Raw genomic sequence first — 17,403 nt, forward strand, 5'->3', positions numbered from 1 at the left:
TGCGGCGGGCAGGCGCCGCCGGAGGTCCCTACTGTACTACCGTGGTAGATGCTTGGCAACTTTTTATTCGGCATTACGTCGTCGACTTGGACATTCCTGTCGTCCTTCGTTTGTACAGGCGCCTGGCGCTTTGGATTCTGTCTTTTCTTCCTTCTTCTCCCGCATGATACCCACCATTGGCATGCCTCTGCTGCCGGCGCGACCGAGTTCGCTATGTCTCATCTGCTCTTTCGCCGCCCGCTCTCGATCGCGAACCCAAAACCTCTTGCCCCGAATCCAAGCCGCACACCGTTCCACCCCATCCAAGCCCTCGAAGACCACCCATTTCAATCCTCTCCAGCAGGGTAAACTTCCAAAAGGAGGCGATTCCAGATCTTCCAAGTCGTCAATACCCATAGGCATAGTCCGCGACAAACTAGACACCCTGCACAAGGAATTCGCCACGCCAGAATTTCTCGACCGACTCCAAATAAGCCGCGAAGACTTCGACAAGGAATGGACTACCTTCGAGCGGTCCATCACCCTATGGATCAAGCAGGCCCCGCGTGAATTGGTCACGTTGGTGCAGGAGGCCCAGCGGAGAAAGAATACCCTGGAGAAGAGGCTACGATATCTGTTCTATGCGCAAGCATGTGGCGGCCGCTTCACGACGGCCGAGGCGGAGAACCAGAAGGAGGTGGCGGACCTGCGCTACCCAGCGGAATGGTATCCAGCGACACGAGAGATTACGCGGACAGTACACATGCACGTTGGGCCGACCAACTCTGGCAAGACGTACCATGCCCTGAAGCGTCTGGAGGAGGTCAACTCGGGCATCTACCTCGGTCCGCTGCGGCTCCTCGCCCATGAAGTCTACACGCGCCTGAATGCAAAGGGCAAGCCATGCGCTCTGGTAACGGGTGAAGAGCAGCGCTTGCCTGAGGACACACAGGCCAACATGTACAGCTGTACTGTGGAAATGGCCCCGCTCAACACTAGATTTGATGTGGCTGTCATCGACGAGATACAGATGATCAACCACCAGGAACGGGGCTGGGCATGGACACAGGCCTTTATGGGTCTACAGGCCAAGGAAATCCATCTCTGTGGAGAAGCACGCACAGTACCACTGATGCGCGAGCTTTGCGCTCTTGTTGGCGATAAAGTGCACGTACACGAGTACGAGCGTCTGACGCCACTTCAGATTCAGCCGAAGAGTCTGGGAGGAAACCTCACACTCCTTGAGAAAGGTGATTGCATCGTTGCTTTCACCGTCCTGGGTATCCATGCACTGCGACGCGAGGTGGAGAAGAAGACCGGCAAGAAGTGCGCTATCGTGTACGGAGGCTTGCCACCCGAAACAAGAGCTCAACAAGCCCGCTTATTCAACGACCCAGACAATGACTACGACTACCTCGTGGCGAGTGATGCCATCGGCATGGGTCTCAACCTGTAAGCAGTGTGTCATATTGACTTTCAATACCCGGATGCTAACCAATGTAGTGCTATCAAGCGTGTCATTTTCGAATCTACTATCAAGAGTAACGGCCTGAACTACGTGCCCTTGCAGATCTCCGAGATCAAACAAATCGCCGGCCGTGCTGGGCGCTACAAGACTGCTCAGCAAGCAGTCACTACAGACTCCGAACAGGCTTCGATTGTTGACGGCGCCGCCGACCCCGCCATTGGCCTAGACGACAAGCAACCCGATACTGTCGAGGCAAAGAGACCTGAAGAGAAGACTATAGGATGGGTCACTACACTCGACCAAGTCGACCACGCGGCCTTGAAATTGGGCATGAAGCGTGAGCCCGAACACATCAGCACAGCCGGCCTCTTCCCGCCGTCGCTTATCGTTGAGCGGTTTGCCAACTACTTCCCCCCAGGAACACCTTTCGGATACATTATGCTACGTCTACATGAGATCTCTGAGTTACACCCTCGATTCCATCTCTGTGCACTAAAAGATCAGCTGGCGATTGCTGACGCCATTCACATGGTCAAAAATCTCAGCATTCAAGACCGAATCATGTTATGTGCCGCACCCATCAACATGCGCCAACCGTCCCAGAAAGCGTTTCTGCGGCACCTTGCTGAATGCATTGCTGAAGGCAAGTCGGGTAGCCTATTGGATCTTGACACTCTGCCACTCAGCGTCATGGACCGGCCCTCGTCTGCTGAACGCAAGTATCTCCACGATCTAGAGGAACTGCACAAGATGCTGGTATGCTACCTATGGCTGAGTTACCGATTCCCCAACGTCTTCACCACCAGAGCCCTTGCCAACCACACAAAGAAACTTGTTGAGGATCAGATCGAGAAAACGTTGAACGACTTCTCATTCATTGAGCAAGCGAGGAAGCGGATGAAGACGACCAGAAAACAAGCAAGAAGATCGATGGTATCAGAACCTGAGGAAACTGGTGAAGTCGACGGCCCCCAGGTTGCGGCTTTGAAGCACCACATTTCTGCACCGCTGGGCATGCCAGAGGAAGCGAAGGAGATTCTCACCGATCCGCGATTGGCTTCCGACGAGCCCGCAACTACCGACGATGTCAACGAATACCCTGATGATCTACCAGTCACCAAGCTGGATTCTCTCGCAGCCGAACACCAGGAGCGAACTGCGAAGCTTTCAGACGAAGTCAACGACCTTCTCAAAAGCCGAGCACAGTATACGACCGACTCTAGCGAAGCCGTACGTTCCGTGAACTAGACGAGCTTTGTGTGAATGTGTGTATCAAGGATTGTACATTTGGGGTAGAGTTGTATATATTCTCCTACATACCGATGTCTGTTGTAATATAGCAGCCAAGGGCATGATACAGCCCGGCTTGCAGACTTACGACGAAACATCAAGGAGTTAGACCTGTGTTATTCCCAACGATTTGAGGCCCGTTTTGTTGGACGGGCGACCGACAGCACGAAGAAGGCCGACTCGTATCATTTGTACTTCAAATGCAGAGTATGAACTATTACCCATTTTCCCCTTGAGTTACAACAAATATTCCCACACATACCATGAAGTACAGAACAGCAAAGGAAACTCCTCCTATCTACAATCATCTACGAACTCCCACCAACCCACTCAGCTCCTCCATTCGCCGCAATCACACTCCCAGTAACCCACCTACTCTTCTCACTAACCAGAAACCCCACGACATCCGCCACATCCTCCGCCTGGCCCATTCTTCCTCCCTCAATAACCTTGACCTTCGGCACCTTCTGTTCATTTAACGCCTGCACGGCTTCGGCTGGAAAGGCGCGCAGTCCAGGTGTATCTGTCAGCCCCACCGACACGGCATTTACCGTTGTGCCAGGAAAGCTGTGTGGCAACTCGATGGCCCACGAGCGTACAAGCGACTCCATGGCTGTACGGGTCGCGTTGAATAACCCGGATCCGGGAGATGGGTCCCGCACGCGGTCGGACGAGATGACTACGACGCGGCTATGCGTCGTGAAGAGACTTTGTTGAACGAGTTTTTCCATGAGCACGATCGGCCAGTGCAAATTTCCCGTCAAAGAATTATTGATATCATCTTCGCTTGCGCTGCCCAGTCTAGGTCGCGTATTATGTGAGGCGTTCAAGACTAGGATGCTGAGTTTCTGATCCGGGAAGTGGGTTGCTAGGGCTGTGAGGAGAGTGTCGACAGAGGAGAGAGATGTTATATCTGCGGCTACGCCTCGCATAGTTGGAGCTTTGCTTTCGGTGGCAGCGTAGAGGTTGCGGACTGTGCTGGAGAGTGTGTCGAAGATATGGGCGGATTGAGGGGATGAATAGGTTCCTAAGATGGAACAGCCGCGGGTTGCGAGGGAGAGGGATATAGCGCGGCCTATGCCTTTTGATGCTCCGCTTGGGAGTTGTTAGATCGGTGTGCTACAAGTAGTTGGGTTTTGGTGGAGTGCATGCTGACATGGGAAGCCGATAGAATGCGTGTGTCATGGGATCATCATGAAAGAAAGAAAAGTGTCAAGTAATTTGATCCCCTCGAAGTGGTATTGGCGGCATCGTTGAAGAAAGTGAAGCCTTACGTGACAATGGCAACTTTGCCCTTGAGATCCTGCTCCTGTAGCGCTGGCGCTGGAGGTTGGTAGTCTGCCATGTTGGGACTAATCAACGTAATATATCTAAACACGAAGAAGGGTGTTAGGTGCGAGGGTGGAAGAATTTCGATTCCGAATATACACGTTGAATAGAATGCAATATGGTGCGACATGTACGCGCTGAGAGAAGTGAGGGCTGAATGTCAAGCTACGTCATTATAGACTACCTATACAAGGGGGACCTAGAACTTGTGTTGCCTTTGCTGCATGCACACTCTTAAGACTCGGTAAATGGATCGTTTCTAAGAGAATGTATACTTCTACCTGGATTACGCTTTAACAAACACCTTAGTTTTTGAGAAACTACGACACAAACTGTAACTATCGGCTACTCCGTCAACCTGTCTGTTCGGAGGACAGCCAGGGAAGTTATGGTCGTGAAGGTGCCAAAGACGTTTATAGGAGAATCCAAATAGAGTGGTTCATGGCCGGCATATAAGTTAGCTGGCTGAAGATTGGAACTTGGTGACGAGGGCGAAATATGTACATGGGGCTGGGATAGTAAGCGTGGAAGGCGCGCCGCGTGATGTTGTCGCGGATGCGTCATAGCTGGCGCAAGACTCGGCGAGACTCGAATTAGTAGGCGCAACACCAGCAACGATGAAACCTAAAGGAGATATGGCATTCTAGCGCAAATATAATGAATCCAGTGTGAATGAGGTCTGCGCGAATCATGGTACAAAGTATATCCATGGATGGAGGGATTGCACGACCACGACTCGCATGTATTGAAAGGGGCGCTAAATCTCCCGGGCCTTCCGCAGTGCTTGCGCCTTGCAACAACGAACATCGTCACCCAAACTCTTTCACTCCAATCGTCATCTCCCTATAATAGCCACGATGAACATCCTCGATATCCCACGTCCCACGGTAAGTGAATCTAAACCTTAAAATGGACAGGACTGACCCGCGCGCAGACGTTCCTCCAGAAGATGTCTCTTCGGACGGGGGCCGAGATCATTACTTACCTCCAAGTCATAAACAAGGCGTCGGGAGTCTACGGCCTCCTTGCGCTTCTTACCGGCGCGAAGATCGATGGCTTCCAGCTGTCCATGTACCTCTACTCGACCGTCGCACTCCTCGCTACCACATTCCTGTACAAGCACATCCGGTTACAAAGTCCCTTCGAGTCGGTATTGCTGGCGCACCTGTATGCGCTCGACTCGGTCATCAACGCGTTATATACAGCCTTCTTCGGCATCGCGTGGTTCTACACGCTCGCCGCGCACCCAGACGAGAATGCCGGACTATCGCCGGGCATGAAGGACAACGCGGGTTTCACCAGCCCCAAGCACAACGTCACACAGGTCGATATTATCGCGGAGCCCACCGACGGCCTGAAATCTGGTCAGAACGCCGTAGCAGTCGGACAAGGCGGAGATGCTGGCGCGGGGTTGGGCAACGCCGTCTTCCAAAGCGGAAGCATCATGAGCATCTCGCTCATCTCTGGCTTCTGGGCTCTTCGCGTCTACTTCGTCTTCATCATGCTGGCTTTCGCGCGCCAGTGCCTCCGCCAACACATCGCCGCAAACGCCTCCTCCGCCGCATGGTACAACTCGAACAACATGCAGACGTCCGCAAACGATCTCGCTGAAAACCCTTTCGCAGAAGGCAAAGAAGAGGGAAGCGGCTGGAAGGGGCAACTAGGACGCGTCATGCTCAGCGGTGCGCCCAAGTACTGGCTTGGTGCTGATGCCGGCGAGGGCGAGGACTGGATGCGCAGTTTGGGTGGCAAATTCAAGAAGACCGCACAACTAGACCAGCCTGTTGGTTTCAACGAGCGCGAGCGGAGGCGGAGAGCTGGAACTGGCCCGCCAGTCCCCCAGCTTAAGCTAAATCCGGAGCTGCCCAAGTAGACCGAGTCTGAGGCGCGTTCCTGGCCTACCAGGCTTTGTGGACGAGGGGAGGGGATGATTTATGACAGAGCCAGAAGTTGTAATGACATGACCTAGGGTTGCGCATTCTCGAACTAGAAGCGCACGTGTACCATATACATCTATCATTTTGGCGTACATCAGACGGGCAGAATCGCACGATAGCGAAGCTCGTCAGATCTACCACTATTTTCCGCGTAGCATAGCGTTTTCTATTCGCAAATTAATCTCTTCACCACAAGGAGGAACACCAATGACATTCTCTCGCCCGACGTGCTCCTACGCTCTGACTCATCTGGCACCAAATCTTACGCGTTCCAAGATTGTAGGGCAAGAGTGGCGGCGCAGTCAGGGCGCTTAGCAGCGTCCACCGGGTCACCCCACCACACACGTTGCAACTAGCCCCACCTCGGTTAGGCCAAGCACATCAGGTGAATGACGGCTGTCTCACCTACACCGCCGGACACGTCTGCTGGACCCTGACAACGGCAAAGTGGTAGGCATGTGCCTGGACTCGAGGTGCCATGTGCGTTGCGTGCCACTGTCAGGCCCCGTTAGAAACCGCGGCTGGATGACATGTCGTGCATTGGTGGCCGGAGGCCAGGCGCATTGATAAGGGGATGCAGTGGCCGCGCGCGAGACGGCGTCGAGCTTGCAACGGCTATGTCGGTACCTTTCTTGATGTGTTGTTGACTAGTCCTCGTCATTAAAGTTATACGCTGGCAGTGTTGACTTATAGCGTCTGTTGCCCCTTTGTGGTACTCATATATTGGTCTCAGCCTCAAAACTCCGTAGCCTCATAACGACCACACGGGTAGTGAAGAGATAGATCAAGACGCAAGCATGAACATCTTCCGTCGATCTATGAGCTTCGGCTCCTCACACTCATCACGTCCTTCGACCATCGACTCGGCCTCCGATACCGCAAGCTCTCGAACGAGCATAGATTCTACCTTTGAAGAGTACGAGATTACAGACTCCCTGGCTACAATCAAACCCTCACCACCGTCACCGAAAGCTCCGGTACTTACTCTCCCACTCGAGCTCATCCAGCAAGTCAACACCTATCTCGACACTGCCTCCGCCGCGGCCTTCTGTCTATCCGGACGCTACATCTACTACGCTCTCGGCACTGAAGTCCTGTCTCGCCATGTCAAAGGAAGCAAGAATCGTTTTGAGAAGAGAAAGATTATCGAGGCGGTAGTAGAGCGCGCCTTTCCAGGTCATTGGTTCTGCGGCTGGTGTGACAAATTCCACGCTTGGGCCGCGGAAGACGGGCCAAAGAACCAGCAATATTCAAGAAAGAGAAGAGATTGCGCCGACTACAACAGCTACTTGGACGCTGGAGACGGTTATAAACTACGCTTTCACCACGTTCGACTTGCCATCAACCGCGCGTCACGGGGAGACGAACACGGCATTCCCCTATCTGCGTTTACCCATGAGAAGAAAGACATGGCGCGCATCTCCAGGACACCCGTTCCCACTAAACTCACTGTATTCGCCAGGATAGTCAACGGCCGATTGTTGTTGCACAGTTCTTATGCCATTGTCCTACCCGCCTTTACGACGCGTAATCGCAATCTGTTGAAGTCGCTTTGGCCTCTCCTCCCACACATTGTCACCGGCCACCGCGATACGCTAAACGGCCACACAGGCATCATGGCCGCCATCGACAACGTCATTCGCCGAGGTTGGAAGTACCAGTTCACGCAGAACTGCTCCACTTGTGCGACCGATTGGAGCGTTACCAGCCAAGACTTCTCGCATACTACAGGCGGACAGGTCAGGTTGGTGGTGCAGAGCTGGCGGGATCTGGGTACGGGAAGGACGCCGTTCGAGACGGGGTGGAGAGCGCATGGCGTAGGAAGCTGTGCTGAGGGTAGTGGGGCCAACACTTGTCTCGTGAGACTTACCAGCCGACCTGCGGGAAGTGTCAGACGTGCATTCGAGGCTGCGGATGTGGAAGATGGGGCGAAAGAAGCCACTCACCCTGGGGTTGTGGCGGCTAGCAGCGCACCCAAGTCGCGCATCTATCGGTCCTTCATGAGGAGGAATACTTCGGAAGAAGGCCAAGATGAGATCAGACGGTCCAGTGCAAGACCGAGATATTGGCGGACGAGAGAAGAGAACGAAGCAGTGGCTCGGAAGTACGCTGAAGACACACGAGATGTTGCCAGAGATGTTGCTGAAGAGTTGATTCGGTTAGATGCTCGTCATGGGCATGGACTTTTCTAGACGTTCTTTCGGGTTTCTTAGCTTATTTAGCATTCTTTGAGTACCTGCAGCCGCTATTCATTGCAAGGATGGTACTGAGTACAAAGCGTGGGTTTAGATATAGACATTTCGGAGTTGGGCAATATACCACATACTAGGCGATATGCCTACACTATGGAAGAATCTTGACTAGAAGTAAAACTGAACGGAAAGAGGCTTGTAAAGACGGAGAATAGTTCAAAGTGATTACCTAGCATCAGGTACCTAGGTACCTAGACTTCGATGTCTCGAGGTGCGGGGGGATACGCTAGCCTTCTTGAGGTCTAGACCTTTGGACCCTTCCTGCCGACTTTGGGGGGTGTCCAAACTCCAAACACCATCGCAACCTATCTCCCTACTTACTAGATAGATGCTTCTCACTTGCGATACATGTCGGAATACGTTACATAGGTGACAAAATACGAATTGCCCAAGTCTTTGAACTTCCTAAAGACTCTGAAGTGTACCCAGGTATGTGACCAATCTATGCTTCCGGAGCTACGTATCTCACTCTCGGTTTCAAGCAGAGTGATGCAGACTCGGTACCAGCCAAGTTTGTCCACTGAACTGCGCGTTTGGTGCCCCTGAGCCGTGTTGTGAGGTCACGCTGTCACGATGATTGCGGCTCAATGTATTATACCCGGTCACAGTATATGACAGCGCACCTGATTCGCTAAGCCCTGGAAAACTGGCCGCCCACCTGGATTACAACCCCATGGACCTGTGATCGTCGAATATTGGTGCAGAGTTCATATCGAGTGGCCGGAGCTTATATTGCACGTTGCTGGAAGTTTAGGCTGAACCTCGGACCTCATGCACAACAAACCATCCTGGGAGACAGCATCTGCGTCTTTGCGGTGCAACGCTACTTGGAGACTTGCCATAACCCACGATTCAAACGACGCGTTGATGGTCTTCTGTCACAAGCTTTGCTTGCCAACGACCTAGCAGGCGGACAAATTCATGGCGAACCTTGGGATGTTCCGGTCTTGGCGAGCGGGCACCCCTGGACCTCAATCTATTCTGCACCAGCAGTTCGACCGAGAAATCCGGTCGATGCCACTCTGCTAAGGCTCAGGGCTACTTGATTAAGCTCTGAAATTCATAGCCAATTGTGGACGAGGGTCTCGTCCCGTCTGCTCCGGAAGCTTCGTTTTGCTTACAGGGTTTCGGCGCTTCAACTCGGTACCTGCATTCCACCACGAAAGGACACCTGATGAAACTGCCTCAATGCTTCTCATACATTTCAACACGGGGAAACATACTGGCTGAACAGCCTCAGTCGATACCATTCGTACACCGGCATGTCAAGCAGCGCCAGGCATGGTTGGTTACTACAACAATGAGACTCGAGCAACAGAAGGAGGGGCACAATGCAACTTACCTGACGGTATCCTTGTGCCGCTTCTAGTGAAGTACATATCTCAGTCTTCTTTCTTCTTATTGGATTTCACGCCCAAACCGTTACCCAGGAAAAGATCTGAGCCTCATGACCTCTGCTACAGATTAAGTGTGCCCCCCAGTCCGGAAAATCTTTCTAGAAAAGTCTCTCGTATATGCCCATGGATCATGGAAAAAGCAATCTATTCCTACCGGGTTTTGACCTCATCGGGTGGAATTGCACAAAACAACGCGATATGGTCCTGAGCTGTACCCAAGGTACAACACACATTGGAGTATACATCGTTGCATATCTTTTTACTGTGAAGGCCAGCATGATGTATTCTCCTGGGTGGTGTGTGCACATGCTGTCACTCGTGACCCAGCCACAATACTGTATGCAAATATCAAGAACACAGCTACGAGTGCTGATCCACAGCTTTGCCTTCTCACATACGAAGCTGACCCATCACTGTCGAATGAGAAGGAAGGCTAAGACTTGGCCACCAGTGAAGCCGACGGTTGATAGTACGTCTCCATATGCTTCTCCATTCGTCACTCCCTACACTATCTCTTTAAGGCAAAGATCCCGGGCGTGGTGGCGCACAGATCTCCGCAATACCCCAGACTACCCCACGATGCGGCGCAACAGGGCATGCCTCATCTATAGTTCATTACTCTGGCACTCCTAGCGTCCTTTTGCGCTCCCGATGTTCCGTTCCTTCCACAACATTGGTGAGAACAGCATGGAGGGACGTCAAGGGTGTAGATCTCCTGCACCTTGCAATAATCAACAGTCATATGGGTACTTCTGCAGAGTACTTTGATTAGTAGCCATGAGCTCAAGAATGTTGTATAAGAAGGTCAGCCCATCGCTCCAATACTTTCGACATCCAACAACATATCTTCACTCAAGAAGCCAAAATGTACAGGACACTCGCCCTCACCTCGCTCTCGCTCTTCGGAGCCGCCCGCGCTCAGCAGGCTGGCACATCGACAGCAGAGACACACCCCAAGTTGACATGGCAGACTTGCACTGGTACCGGTGGAAACAGCTGCACCACCAAGCAGGGTTCCATTACGCTTGATGCCAACTGGCGCTGGTCTCATGTCACCAGTGGATACACCAACTGCTACGACGGCAACTCTTGGAACACGACCGCTTGCCCTGACGGCAGCACTTGCACCAAGAACTGCGCTATCGACGGTGCTGACTACTCTGGTACGTTAACATGTCCACGACACAACATGTGGAGCCCTTAGCTAACGATCTTAGGCACCTACGGTATCAAGACCAGCAGCAACTCTTTGAGCCTCCAGTTCGTCACCAAGGGTTCTTACGCTGCAAACATTGGTTCTCGCACCTACCTCATGGAGAGCGACACCAAGTACCAGATGTTCAACCTCATCGGCAAGGAGTTCACCTTCGATGTCGATGTCTCCAAGCTACCCTGCGGTCTGAACGGTGCTCTCTACTTCGTCGAGATGGCCGCCGACGGTGGCATCAACAAGGGCAACAACAAGGCCGGTGCCAAGTATGGAACCGGATACTGCGACTCGCAATGCCCCCACGACATCAAGTTCATCAACGGTGTAGCCAACGTTGAGGGCTGGAACCCGTCCGACGCCGACCCCAACGCCGGCTCCGGCAAGATCGGTGCCTGCTGCCCCGAGATGGACATCTGGGAGGCCAACTCCATCTCCACTGCCTACACTCCCCATCCTTGCAAGGGCACTGGTCTCCAGGAGTGCACTGACGAAGTCAGCTGCGGTGACGGCGACAACCGCTACGGCGGACTATGCGACAAGGACGGTTGCGACTTCAACAGCTACCGCATGGGTGTCAAGGACTTCTACGGCCCCGGCATGACTCTCGACACTACCAAGAAGATGACCGTCGTCACCCAGTTCATCGGCTCCGGCTCCAGCCTCTCTGACATCAAGCGCTTCTACATCCAGGGCGGAAAGGTCTTCAAGAACTCCGACTCCGCTATCGAGGGCGTCTCTGGTAACTCCATCACCGAGTCCTTCTGTGAAGCGCAGAAGACCACTTTCGGTGACACAAATTCCTTCAAGACCCTCGGTGGCCTCAACGGAATGGGTGCTTCGCTTGCTCGCGGACACGTTCTCGTCATGTCCCTCTGGGACGACCATGCGGTCAACATGCTCTGGCTCGACTCTACCTACCCTACCGATGCTAGCCCTGACAAGCTTGGTGCTGCCCGTGGTACCTGCGCTACCGACTCTGGCAAGCCTGAGGATGTTGAGGCTAACTCGCCCGGCGCCACTGTCGTCTTCTCCAACATCAAGTTCGGACCCATTGGTTCTACCTTCGCCCAGCCCGCATAAGCGCTCGATGGGGTTGTTGGATACGATGCTGGAAAGGAACTGGAGCTTGGTACTGTAAGAGTTTGTGGATTCCCTCCGGCTGTCCTCTCGTTTGGCTTCGCAATTGTATATACTTGTGGTGGATCTAGAAGTGTGCATATAGAGACAAATTGACTGCATTCGTTATATTGAACGTGCCCACTATGAGATTCGTGTGTGCAGCTCTATGACTTATTAATCTTCGTTCACCAAAGCCTTCACTCGCTTTTTGTAGCCCTCAAAGCTCTTGTTGCAATCTTTGATCTTGTCATGTAAGCGTTTGACCTCGAGGGTGCTGTTATGCACCCAACGCCGAAGCCTCGCATTCTCTGCTCTCAGCCTAGTAACCTCGTCGTTGACTGGGGTGATCTGAAACTCCATATTTTCGATGCTTTCTTTCAGGCTCTCTTTCTCTCGTCGCAGTATGTGCATCTCCTCGTTTGTCGCCTTGAGTGTAGCAGCATGGCCGACAACCTGATGCTCCGCTGCATGTCGAAGTTGGGTGATAGCTTGTTCATGAGTACGGGTGCGCTCAGCAAGCTCGTCTCGGAGGTGGTCGTTATCGTGTTGAAGCCGCTCGTAGCCCTGAGCGAAGGCATTCAGACTGGCAAGATCCTACGTTCCTAAATTAGCATGACAAATTCATACGCGTATGGATACTCGGTACGTACAGGTATAAAGCGGTTCTACGCACTTTCGTCGCGCGAATCGTGCATTGCCTCTTCGCGTTTGAGTGCCATGTTGTTGATGACTGATTGAGGATTTCGGCGGTATCATTCAGTGACAAGAAGAGATTGGTGGACTGAGCCTCACCAGATAGTGTTGTTGATGAAATGTGATTGAGCCGAATAAGATAACGAAGAGGTGAACGCTCACATGAGCGGTGAAAGTGAGGGCATCGCTAAATTTCCGCGCACTTTTGCAGCTCACACCAGTAGAAAATGATGCAGTCAGAACTGTGATGTGTAATGATAGAAGCCACGAGTCGATGAAAGATGACTAGTTACTCTACAGTCTAGGGATACCAATTTGAGTACCGACCTCTTGTAAGCTTTCTGTATTGATCCTCCACATCGCGCCCTTGTTCCCATTGTTCCCGCTCCCGTCCGACTAACGCAGACAAACCCATCCCTCTCGCCTGATATGTCTCGGAGAACAATGGAAAGTCGTTGCATGCAACAATTTCGATACATCCTTGAGCACCAATAACAGCATGCTTTTTCGACCTCAACACCCTGCTCACACGAATGTTCCCCGAGATGCTGTCTTCGGTGTAATGTCGCTCGCTCTGTTCAAATTTCGGGTGAAGCATGGGTAGCATGACGGTGACGTCGAGATTGGGATGACTACTTAGTTGTATGAGAAGAGGGTCAAGGGTCGAGCGCTCGTTGACCACTACCCAAAATTGCGGCTCATTATGATCGAGCCACAAGTCCAGCTTCTTGAGAGCTTCGAAACGACTGAGAATGGAGCCCAAATCTTGCCAAAGACGTGCTGGCTGCGTTGCTGGACCTATTTCTGAGGATGTAGGATAGTTGCCTGAGAGTCCCTCCACTGACTGGAAGAAAGCTAACGGAAGCTTGAGCGTGATACTCAGACGACTGACATTCAATACTGGCATCTTCGCGAGTTCGGAAGAGACTGACATAGTTACCTCCGAAGCTCTTGCCCAGTAATCGATGAGGTCCAGGTCGGAGACATGGATAGTCGAAGTACGAGCAAGGAAATCGTACACTTCATTACGACTAATGGCGTAAGCGCTTGACACCAAGCCTTCCAATGTACTTACACGCCCGGGAAAATGTTCAGAAGATTGGGAATGTCCGTACATTCAGTCAACAAGAAGTGTGACAACGAGGTGTGTTCCTCGCACGACCAGTGAAGACCCCAGGTTGACTGTAGACGACGGGCGTACACAGACGTGGGCACATGAACTTGCCAAGTCTCGTCGGTGTATTCAATGTCGTAACTAGATACATCGCCGCGGAAAGGGGCACCGCCTTGAATACAGGCCGATGCAAGGAGCGTGCCATTACGGAGGCGTAGGTGGACGTCGTTAGGCAGCAGGTATGAGTAAATCTGAAGCCAGAGTTCTATAGGTAGGCGTAACAGTGTACTTTGGCTTTGCGGCATTCTGGCGGGAAAGATCAGAGTATTGAGTCTGGCGTAATGGAGGACGGTAGTGATGGCTTCTAAGGCTGTAGGTGCGAAGATTGTGACGTGCCCTCCTGTGAGCTGCGGCACAGCGATAACTAACCCGAAGCAGCTAGTGTTGGCCTGGGGGAAGGAAGGAGTGCCCCAGGGCATTTCTCAATCCCTAAGGAAGATTGTGTCTTGAAAGAACAGCCTCACGTATTGGCCGAAGTGAAAATGCTTCATGTACGCGGGCCTCAGCAGCCTCTGAAATATCGACAAACATCGTCTACCACCTGCACATAGCCAAAGGTTGCGCAGGATCGTCAGCATCACACCACATACCCGTGGACATGCCGTTCACCAGATTCCATAACAAAAAAATACAATTGCCTACCCTCGGCTACTCAGCCATCATTGCATAGTCTATCGAGCGTCTAGCCCATCCAGATCCAAGCTCACAAAAGAAAAAGGTGTCGCATCCTCGTCCCCACTAGCATATATACAGTTTCCGTGGTGTTGCTGTAAGACTTCCACCCCATGTCTAGGGTCTTTGCTGACTTGCTGAAGGTGTCGTTTTACTCCTTCTTGACGGTGTCTGGGTCTGCGAGGATACCCTCGGCTTCGAGTCTTCGTCGCGCCTCTTCTAGGGCCCAGGTTTGGATGCTGGTGGGGTGTTAGTCTCTGCGCGACCAATGCATTGCCGCTGCACTCTTTCTGCCGCTTCTTTGGGAGCTGTTTCCATCGCCCATTCATAACCCCTCCCTCCTATTCCACCTCTTCACCCACCCCGCACGATCCCCACTCATCTCCCTCCAACACGAAATTTGCACATACCTAGTATCCGGCTTGAAAGCGTAAGCCACAACGCCAAACGCACAAGCTCCTCCAAAGCCCCAGTACATGGCGTTCTCCCACCCCTCCTTCTCATACTGCTCGCCGGGCTTGACGCCAAAGAGCCATCCGGATGGAGGATCGTAGCTGGGTCCGTGACCTGAGCGCTTCGTTTGTGACTGTGAGAAGGCTCGGCGGGGAGCTGCTGTGCGAGCCGAAGCGGTGAGGGCGGTGCGCGAGGCGCTGGTCGCGGCGCGGACGGAGTTCATGGTGCTCTGCAGGCGAGCGGATCGAGGGCTGAGGTAGACGTAGAGTGGTGTGATAGGTCCCGGCGTAGGGGCAGCGGGTTGTGATGGGGGCTAATAGGTGCTGGTTGTGTCGTCGTCAAGGTGAGGTTCCGCGTTCCCTGCGATTGCTTGGCGTGGCGGCGGCTAGTGGCGCCGGAGCGAAGGAGCAATGAGACATCGAACTGCTCCAGGGCTCCTCACAGGGCTTGTTGTTAAAAATTAAATTGCAACTAACAGAGCATGTTTCATAGGGAGACTACAGAGTTACTGTAATGTAGAAGTGTAACATTTCTCTCAAAATGATGACTATGTAGTGTACCATCAGTACCTAGGTAACTGATCTGTGGTATAAGAGCCCGTAACGCCAGTGCTATGCAGATAAACCATTTGAACGCAGAATAATCAAAGTATGCCTAGGCATAAGCAGGTGTGCGCTTCTCCCCCTCGGGATCTTCCATCTCATCATCCGGCTGATGGAAAGACATCCTTGCCATGCTCTGAGATGCCTCATCGACCTGGTTCTCCGTTCTGCCCGCGTCAACAGCGTCCTTTTGCCGTTGTTCCTCGTCTGCAACTTCCTTCTCCCTGCGCTTCTTCTCCACTGCCTCAAGCTCTGCGAGCCTTGCAGCGGTCCTCTCGGCCTCTTCCTTCTCGCGCTTCTCGCGATCCGCCTTCTCAAGTGCTTCGAACTCGTCGTCAATCTCGCCCTCATCCAGCGGCTGGTCGGTCTCATTGATGATATTCGTGATTTCTTCCGTGGTCGCCATCTGTTCGTTGACGGCATCGACGACACCCTGAACGCCTTCTGCACCGCCAACCTTCTCGTTGAGACCTTTGAGGGCCGCTGCACCAGCCTGCATGGCCTCTACGATCTCGACCTGATCAGCGGCTTGTTGTAGATCGGTGTAGACTTGCTCGAGCTGGAGGGCGACATCGGAACGTTGAGCGAGAGCGTTTTCGGCAAGCTTCTTGGAGCGCAGTGCAGCTTTGGCGCGGACCATCTGCTTTGCAACCACAGCTTCCCGTGCAGCTGCATCGGCCAAAGCAATCTTCTCCATCAATGGGGGTATATGCGCATTGATATTCGCTAGTGTGTCGCGAAGATTGGCAATAGCGACATCATCTTCTGTGACAGGCAGGGGGGCAGCCTCATGTTCTGGCTTGAACTTGATTGTCTGATCGTTGTGAGATATTGCTTGCTTGTCTCGGGCGAGGAAGACGAGGAGAATATCGAGGTCGTTCGTCGTGAGTGGTGCAGTCGGATTTAGTATAGTCGCGAAACGCTTCAAGAAGTCTGTCTTCGATAGTACCCGATCAGCCGTAGATACGTGCTCCTTCATCTTCTTGAGTATCTCGTCCGCTGCAACTTCGACATTCTTGACGACGACGAAGTTCCCCACCTCCATCTTGGCCGGTGCCCGTACCTGCCCCAGTACCCCAACCTGCCGCAAGCTCCATTGAAGCACCTGCCATGGCGAGGGTATCCACGATGTCTTGTATATGCTCTCTTTTGACGACATGAAGTCCTTCAAAGGTACCATTTCCTTCTTTTGCACTGCTTCATGGAAGACGGCCGGTAGACACGTAGGCTTGCCATATTGCGGGTGTTGTAGGGCTCGCGCGAGCTCGTCGGCAGCTCGTATGTTCAGGAGATCGTGGGTGGTGCCTTGCCTGGGGATGACGCCCGCCCGTGAAGCATCGACGAGAGCTTTTGTCCACGCGGCGATGTTGGCATGGTAGCCTTCGGGGTTTATCTCGAGCTGCTGCCGAAAGTCTGCATAGAGCGATGCAAGGCGATGCTGGCTGTGCTAGTCAGCAATGCAGGGTGTCGCCGACATGTGGGTGGTCTTACTTCTTGAAGGCATCTTCATGTTGCAGGACGAATTCTAGCAGTTCACTCATGTCGCGCTCTGGCTCGGGTACCCACTGCGCCCTGTTGTGCTGGGAACGGAAGAGCGAGCGCTTCCGCTTATGACGACTAAGCGTGGGGTCGCTGCTAAAGATGGAGACGTGGGGGCCGCCGCTGGGGACCAGGTCGCGCGAGGGCTTGCGTTTAAGCATGTGCGCAGTCAAAAACAGCCAAGGGAGCAATACGATGACATTAGACGGTATCGATTAGGGTCTAGTGCAGGGCCAGATTCTATACAATAGTCGACTATCGAGCCGTGCGGGCGCGTGCATGTTTGCTC

The 17,403-nt window shown here is 53.0% G+C and overlaps 8 protein-coding genes across 8 annotated transcripts; 4 read left to right on the top strand and 4 right to left on the bottom strand.

Moving 5' to 3' along the window:
* Nucleotides 1-181: 181 nt before the first annotated feature.
* On the top strand, nt 182-2,695 carry J4E90_003888 (uncharacterized protein; the record flags this gene model as incomplete). Its single annotated transcript, XM_051433455.1, has 2 exons — nt 182-1,431; nt 1,483-2,695. 2 exons carry the CDS (start codon nt 182-184, stop codon nt 2,693-2,695), a joined length of 2,463 nt encoding a protein of 820 aa, XP_051293353.1.
* A 350-nt stretch (nt 2,696-3,045) lies between these two features.
* On the bottom strand, nt 3,046-4,082 carry J4E90_003889 (uncharacterized protein; the record flags this gene model as incomplete). The annotated part of the gene is made up of 2 exons (XM_051433456.1): nt 3,046-3,832; nt 4,012-4,082. 2 exons carry the CDS (start codon nt 4,080-4,082, stop codon nt 3,046-3,048), a joined length of 858 nt encoding a protein of 285 aa, XP_051293354.1.
* Nucleotides 4,083-4,923: 841 nt separating this feature from the next.
* On the top strand, nt 4,924-5,939 carry J4E90_003890 (uncharacterized protein; the record flags this gene model as incomplete). Its single annotated transcript, XM_051433457.1, has 2 exons — nt 4,924-4,953; nt 5,001-5,939. The coding sequence occupies 2 exons, from the start codon at nt 4,924-4,926 to the stop codon at nt 5,937-5,939; spliced, it is 969 nt and encodes a 322-aa protein (XP_051293355.1).
* Nucleotides 5,940-6,800: 861 nt separating this feature from the next.
* Nucleotides 6,801-8,195, top strand: J4E90_003891 (uncharacterized protein; the record flags this gene model as incomplete). Its single annotated transcript, XM_051433458.1, has 1 exon — nt 6,801-8,195. The coding sequence occupies one exon, from the start codon at nt 6,801-6,803 to the stop codon at nt 8,193-8,195; it is 1,395 nt and encodes a 464-aa protein (XP_051293356.1).
* Nucleotides 8,196-10,517: 2,322 nt separating this feature from the next.
* On the top strand, nt 10,518-11,942 carry CEL1_2 (Esterase/lipase/thioesterase; the record flags this gene model as incomplete). The annotated part of the gene is made up of 2 exons (XM_051433459.1): nt 10,518-10,815; nt 10,870-11,942. The coding sequence occupies 2 exons, from the start codon at nt 10,518-10,520 to the stop codon at nt 11,940-11,942; spliced, it is 1,371 nt and encodes a 456-aa protein (XP_051293357.1).
* Nucleotides 11,943-12,155: 213 nt separating this feature from the next.
* J4E90_003893 (uncharacterized protein) lies at nt 12,156-13,581 on the bottom strand (the record flags this gene model as incomplete). Its single annotated transcript, XM_051433460.1, has 3 exons — nt 12,156-12,575; nt 12,632-12,646; nt 13,204-13,581. 3 exons carry the CDS (start codon nt 13,579-13,581, stop codon nt 12,156-12,158), a joined length of 813 nt encoding a protein of 270 aa, XP_051293358.1.
* Nucleotides 13,582-14,671: 1,090 nt separating this feature from the next.
* J4E90_003894 (uncharacterized protein) lies at nt 14,672-15,196 on the bottom strand (the record flags this gene model as incomplete). Its single annotated transcript, XM_051433461.1, has 2 exons — nt 14,672-14,759; nt 14,931-15,196. The coding sequence occupies 2 exons, from the start codon at nt 15,194-15,196 to the stop codon at nt 14,672-14,674; spliced, it is 354 nt and encodes a 117-aa protein (XP_051293359.1).
* Nucleotides 15,197-15,627: 431 nt separating this feature from the next.
* J4E90_003895 (uncharacterized protein) lies at nt 15,628-17,275 on the bottom strand (the record flags this gene model as incomplete). The annotated part of the gene is made up of 2 exons (XM_051433462.1): nt 15,628-17,017; nt 17,067-17,275. The coding sequence occupies 2 exons, from the start codon at nt 17,273-17,275 to the stop codon at nt 15,628-15,630; spliced, it is 1,599 nt and encodes a 532-aa protein (XP_051293360.1).
* Between the last annotated feature and the right edge of the window lie 128 nt (nt 17,276-17,403).

This window comes from Alternaria incomplexa (genome assembly GCF_024043165.1).
Source record: "Alternaria incomplexa strain BMP 0042 chromosome Unknown scaffold_4, whole genome shotgun sequence".
In the NCBI taxonomy this organism is placed as follows: domain Eukaryota; kingdom Fungi; phylum Ascomycota; class Dothideomycetes; order Pleosporales; family Pleosporaceae; genus Alternaria; species Alternaria incomplexa.